Source organism: Prunus dulcis, unplaced genomic scaffold (assembly GCF_902201215.1).
Source record: "Prunus dulcis unplaced genomic scaffold, ALMONDv2, whole genome shotgun sequence".
In the NCBI taxonomy this organism is placed as follows: Eukaryota; Viridiplantae; Streptophyta; class Magnoliopsida; order Rosales; family Rosaceae; genus Prunus; species Prunus dulcis.
Genome location: NW_023010077.1, coordinates 35,526 through 42,294, shown reverse-complemented (window position 1 = coordinate 42,294; position 6,769 = coordinate 35,526). Strand labels below are relative to the sequence as shown.

The 6,769-nt window shown below is 39.3% G+C and overlaps 1 protein-coding gene across 1 annotated transcript; it reads left to right on the top strand.

Moving 5' to 3' along the window:
- Positions 1 to 2,404: 2,404 nt before the first annotated feature.
- Positions 2,405 to 3,364, top strand: LOC117612802. Its single transcript, XM_034341447.1, has one exon. The coding sequence runs from the start codon at positions 2,405 to 2,407 to the stop codon at positions 3,362 to 3,364; it is 960 nt and encodes a 319-aa protein (XP_034197338.1).
- Positions 3,365 to 6,769: the final 3,405 nt, after the last annotated feature.

Genomic DNA, 6,769 nt, shown 5'->3' with positions numbered 1-6,769 from the left:
AACATCCACACGTGTACGGTTTATGTACGTACGTAAAGGCCAAGAAGGAGATGGTATTGGGTTGCTTGCTTGTATGGTTAAAGTACATTGATTATAATTGTATTGGATTGTGGCACCATGTTTTGGCAATTGAATGCTTTCTATCTACTTTTTAATGGCCATTCCACTTCAATATAGTTCTAAAACTACTATGCAATAATCTAGTATTGATCAGATGATTGGTTTGCTAATTAAAAAATAAACATCCCACAAACATGGTCTAGTCTAGTGAAAAAGGGTATTAACTTGCAGACAAGAGATCTTAAGTTCTCACCCCAATGACATCTTAGTGTTGTGTGTGTGTGTGTGAGAAATTCCCCCTCTCTTTTAATTTAAACTATCGTTTGTACTAAAAAAACCTAAGCATGCGCGTAAACCAATTAGAAGAATATAATTCTTTTTCAATTTTAACCTACATATAATGCAACTTAGATAAACATCACCAAGTTTGAGCCAAAAATTTGAGTTTGAGATTAGGGTATGAAAGAAAATGCCAAGAGAAAACTTATGTCATCCCACCAAATTCTTAAGGCACCTCATAAAATATATAATCACTTCTTGATCCCAAAAAGAAGAAAAAATATCTAATTGGTTTTAAAAATTTTAAATTCAATGTAACTGTGGGTTAGGCAAGTTGGACAAGACGGTGTGTCTGTCCCCTCGTACTCGAGTTTGATCCCTTTTTCATATATCTAGAGCAGTTTAGAATATCGCCTTGTTAAAAATAAAAAAAATAAAAAAACTGTACATGTCCAAAAACTTTATCAATTTAATTGAACCATATAGGTGAGATATTTTTTCTTTCTTTTTTCAGGTGTAGGCACCTAGATCATCACATGCACCCAGCTTTTATAACACGAAAAGAAATTGGTACCAAAAAACATATGTCCCATCTGTAATATGGAAGTTGAAGGATAGTTTGATTCGGAAATATCTATTTCTAAACCGGCTTTTAGAAAACAAAACTTTTCTTGCTGAGATAATTACTAGGGAAGATGTGATTATGTTCCCTGGCCCATTTTGTTGTATATAGATAGGCCAAGGATGGGTCCAACCCTGCGCTACGTATAATTGATGGCCAATTTGGTGGTTCATCATATTTTTTTACTCAGCCAAGTTTGGGTTGGTTTGGTCGTTGGTCAACATCAATGAATTATGAACGATTGTTTTATGCAGAAAACTGCGAATAGACAATAAAATGACAAAACTGAACATCTTTATGTGCTTCCAACAGATTCCAGGTTGTCTTCACTTTGAATGATATCTATTTAAAATCACTTCTGCTGGTGCTCGCAAAAGAAAAAGGAAGACAACATGAATAGATTAATGCAATCCGCTGCTAGATTGGTCAAGTCCTTTTCATGGTCTGCACATCATTACAGAGCCCAGTTCAAAGCTATAAGCAACAGAAAAATCATTACAATAAAACTGGGTACCAGTCTGGACAAGAAAATATCTTCTTACCTGTAAGTAAGAACTCCTACTTTAATACCAATCACAATTTGCTATGGGTATAGCGATTTTTCCTTGTGTTTTTTATAAGTTATTTTTGCATACGTCAAACTGTGATTTGCTGCTAAACCATTTTTATGCCGTTGCGTAGAATGTCAAAGAATAGTTTGTTAACAATATATGAGCTGGATATGAGCTGGAGAGTGGTCACGTGCTTCTCACATGAGAGTTAGTTAGGCTTGTTAGTTAGGCTACTTAGTAGAAGTTGTCAGCTATATAAACATCAGATTAAGCTTTGTTTTACTTCAGCTAGAATTGTAACAGATTTTATAGAAATACAGATCTCTCTCTCTCTCTATCTTTCTCTCTTCAACTTTCTCTCTCAAATACCCAAAACCTAACTTTCTTTCCTTCATGGTTATCATGGTATCAGAGCTTCGGCTCTCTGATTCCTGATCATTTTTGCTTCCGCTCTTCTACATCATAATCAATCTCCGATTGCATCAATGGCAATTCGTTGAATGCAGATGCTTTCCTCAAGTCTGATACTATTTCTGCTGATTTTGCAAGTGTTTGTCGCCAACTTTCTTCGAGCATTGTTCTTCTTGACTCGATGATCCATTCATCTTTGGTATGCTGATTCTGTCCTCAAGTTCAGTTTAAGTTTTGAAGTGATTTCATTAAAAGCACGAAGCATGTTCTGTAATTTCTTGAAGCACGAAGCAGATTTTTCTGATTACCTGTTGCACGAAGCAATTCTTTAAGTCTTGAAGCACGAAGCAATTTTTCAATTCCAAGCACGAAGCAATTTCTCTGTTTTCTTGAAGCACGAAGCAATTTCTTGGATCTGTTTTCTTGGAATATCATCTTTTGTTTGTTGAAGCAATTTCAGACTCTTTGATTCTATACTGCCATGACAATCACTGCTCCGAAAATTGAGACTTTATTAGGTGTTTTGACTATTAAGTTGAATGATGATAACTTTGTGAAATGGAACTATCAATTGGAGTCTGTTCTTCAAGGATATGACCTATATGGCCATTTTGATGGCTCTTCTGTGTGTCCATCTAAATATGTTATCTCTGAGTCCGAAGGAGTTACAACTGAGCTCACTGAGAGCTATCGTCAATGGATTCAAGTTGATAAATCCTTGCTAAGTTTGCTTCTTGCAACTCTATCTGATGAGGCAATAGAGTATGTCATTGGTTGTAAATCGGCCAGGGATGCATGGCTAAGCCTCACAGATAGATATGCCTCTGTCTCAAGAGTTCGTGTCAATCAACTCAAAACTGAGTTGCACACTATCCACAAGGGTGGTGATTCAGTAGAAAAATTCTTGCTTCGTCTAAAGCACATACGAGATCAGTTGGCAGCAGCAGGATTTAAGCTCTCAGATTATGATATTATCATTGCAGCTTTAAATGGATTACCACAGGAATTCGACATGATCAAGACTGTGCTCATTGCAAGGGAAACACCTATAGCTCTTAAGGAGTTTAGAGCTCAGTTGCTCTCTGTTGAAAAGAATATTGAATCCAGAATGTTAGCAATGAATCACTCCATGACTGGTATGATGAGTGTCAGTCCGTTTGAAATTGGCTCATCATCTCATTCTCAAGATGCTTCTCAGACTCAGGGTACTGCCTCTACAGTTGGTACCATCACTCCTCATCCCCAAGCTTCATTTTCTATGGGCTTTAATAGGAATAAATCCCAGACCAATACTTCTCATGGTGCTTATCAGTCTTCAGACAATACTTCTCATGGTGCTTATCAGTCTTCAGAGTTCTCTCCTTCTTCTTATCAGACTAATAATACATCAAGCTCTACCAATCATTTTGTTCCTCGCGGTAGAGGCTCTATCAATGGTTGATTCCATAATCACAATAGCAACAGAGGAGGTTTTTCACCACGGTTCCCTTCTGCTCCAAGATCACAGGCCATACCTGAGTGCCAAATCTGCAATAAGAGGGGACATACGGCACCAAATTGTTACTATAGAATTCCAGATAACTCATCCACACCTATTCTTGAGTGTCAAATCTGTGGCAAGAAAGGACACATCGCATTGAACTGTTATCATCGAGCCAACTTTGCATACCAAGGTGCTCCTCCTCCACAGTCTATTCAGGCTATGACAGCCAATCTGTCCTACACTCCAAATGACCTATGGATAGCAGATAGTGGAGCTTCCCATCACATGACACCCAATGTGCATCAGTTGCAAGCATCTGCCCCTTACTCTTCTGAAGACAAGATTACTATAGGCAATGGGGAAGGTCTGAGCATTGACCATATTGGTCATTCTACTTTATCAGCCTTACCAGGCACTTTACACTTAAATAAAGTGTATCATGTTCCTAAACTTGCAGCCAATCTGTTATCTGTGTATCAACTATGCAAGGATAATAACTGCAATGTTATTTTTGATGAGTATCACATATACGTGCAGGACAAGCAAACCCACAGGATTCTGTACAAAGGTCAGAGTGACAAAGGGCTCTATCCCATTCCACAAGTTCATCCTCAACCTTCACAAATTCACAAGTCACCCTTGCATTCTTCAATTTCTGTCATAGCAAATAAAGATGCAGCCAACAATAAAGCCTTGTCTCTACTTCCAGCAGCACAAGGGAATTCAAGACCTCATGCACTCTTGGGTCAACAAGTCAAAACCAAGCTGTGGCATCTTCGTCTGGGCCATTCCTCCAATGATGTTCTTCATCACATGTTAAAGGTTTCTAATATTCCTTTGTCTGTTGATTCCACAACTGAGATGTGTGACTCTTGTTTACAAGGAAAAATGCACAAATTGCCATTTTCTTCCTCTTCTACCACTAGTCTTAGACCATTTACTAAGCTGCATACAGATGTTTGGGGCCCTTCCAATGTTGCAGCTCTAGGTGGTTATAGATACTTTCTCACCATTATAGACGATTGTACACGCTACATGTGGGTATTTCCCTTGATCAATAAATCAGAAGTTTCATCTGTTTTCATAAAGTTTCATGCCTATATTGTGACTCATTATCAAGCTCAAGTTCAGTTTTTGCAATCTGATGGTGGTGGTGAATATATTAGTCACATGTTCAAAAGTTTTCTAGCTTCTAAGGGCATTCTTCATCAGCTCTCTTGTCCTTATACTCCTCAGCAAAATGGATTGGCTGAGAGGAAGAATAGGCATCTTATTGAGACTACTCTTGCTCTATTAACTACAGCTGGGTTATCTCTTCCATTTTGGTTTTATGCTGTGACTCATGCAGCATTCCTAATCAATCGCATGCCAAGTCGAGTTCTTAATATGCTATCTCCATATTATAAGTTGTTTGGTGGCCATCCAGATTTACTCTCTCTCAAAATCTTTGGGTCTGCAGTGTATCCTTTGCTGCGTCCCTATACTGCTCACAAGCTTGAACCCAGATCTTATCAATGTATTTTCTTGGGGTATTCCATGGGATATAAGGGAGTCCTGTGTTATGATCTGAGAACTCATAAAGTTCTCATTTCTAGACATGTTATACACAATGAAGATGTGTTTCCATATAAGACAACCCAGGTTTCGACTCAAAATCAAAATCAGTCCTCCCTGTCACCCTCTACCTCTCAATCTCCACCAGTGGCTGTTATTTTGGCTTCCATGCCTCAGAAATCTCCATCCGCACCTGTGCTTCATTCCTCTTCATCATTCCCCAATTCTTCTTCTATTTCCAGATCTCCTGTTCTTGATAATCAAATGCTGCCAGCTTTCACAGATGCACAATTAGAAGTTCTACTTCCTCTTGAGTCTGCATCACTTATAGACAATCCAGGACCACTTCCTGCGCAGGTGCATCCTGCAAGCTCTATAAATAATCACCCCATGCAAACTCGGTCCAAGTCTGGTATTGTGCAATCCAAGCAATTTCCAGAATTTTCCAGCTTTCATACACAGTTAACTTCCATTTCAGAACCAGACACACCATCCCATTTTAAACAGGCTCTTGGTCATCCAGCATGGAAACAAGCCATGACTGAAGAAATTCAAGCTCTTGATCAACAAGGAACCTGGACTCTTGTTCCTTCTCCTCCAAATACAAATATTGTGGGCTGTAAATGGATCTTTAAGATCAAAAAGAATGCAGATGGCACTATTTCTCGCTATAAGGCCAGATTAGTTGCTCAGGGATTCAGCCAAGAATATGGCTTAGATTATGAGGAAACCTTCAGTCCTGTGGTTCGTCATACAACAGTGCGTCTCATTCTTGGTCTAGCTGTCAATTTTCAGTGGGAATTACGGCAGCTGGATGTGAAAAATGCCTTTCTTCATGGTGAGCTTCAAGAAGAAGTGTTCATGAAGCAACCTCAAGGCTTTGTCGATTCTCAATATCCTAATCATGTGTGCAAACTTCAAAAATCTCTCTACGGCCTGAAGCAAGCTCCTCGGGCATGGAATGCAAAATTCACAGGCTATTTACCTACCTTGGGATTTTCAGTTTCACACTCTGATCCCAGCCTGTTTGTGAAGAAAACCGAAGTTGCTGTTGTTATCCTCTTACTCTATGTTGATGATATAATCATCACAGGTTCTGATCCTTCACTGGTGACTTCTGTTATTCAAGCTCTTAGTGAAGTATTTGAGCTTAAAGATCTGGGAAAGCTCAAATATTTCCTTGGTCTTGAGGTGCAATACCATTCAGGAGGGAAAATATTTGTCAATCAAGCCAAATATGCTAGAGATCTCATCAAAAAGGCATCTATGGATACATGTAAGCCTTGTAGCACCCCTTCTAAACCTCACCATCAGGTCTTAAAGGATGAAGGTACTCCACTTCCAAATCCCACACTCTTTCGAAGCATTGTAGGTGCTCTGCAATACTTGACATTCACAAGACCAGACATTGCTTTTGCTGTCAACACAGTCTGTCAGTTCATGCATAATCCTACAGATGTTCACCTTAGCTTAGTTAAACGTATTATCAGGTACTTGCAAGGCACATTGCAGTTTGGTGTCACGTTTTCTCCAGGTTCCATGGTCCTATCTGGATTTTGTGATGCTGATTGGGCTGGTGATCCCAATACACGCCGATCCACCACAGGATATGTTGTTTTCCTCGGTTCCAATCCGATTTCTTTGTCCTCCAAGAAGCAAGCTTCTGTTTCTCGCAGCTTTACAGAGGCAGAGTATCGAGCACTTGCTCACTGTGCTGCAGATATCTCATGGATACGACAAGTCTTGTGCGATTTGCATATGATAATTCCTGAAGCTCCTCTCCTACACAGCGACAACTTGTCTGCACTA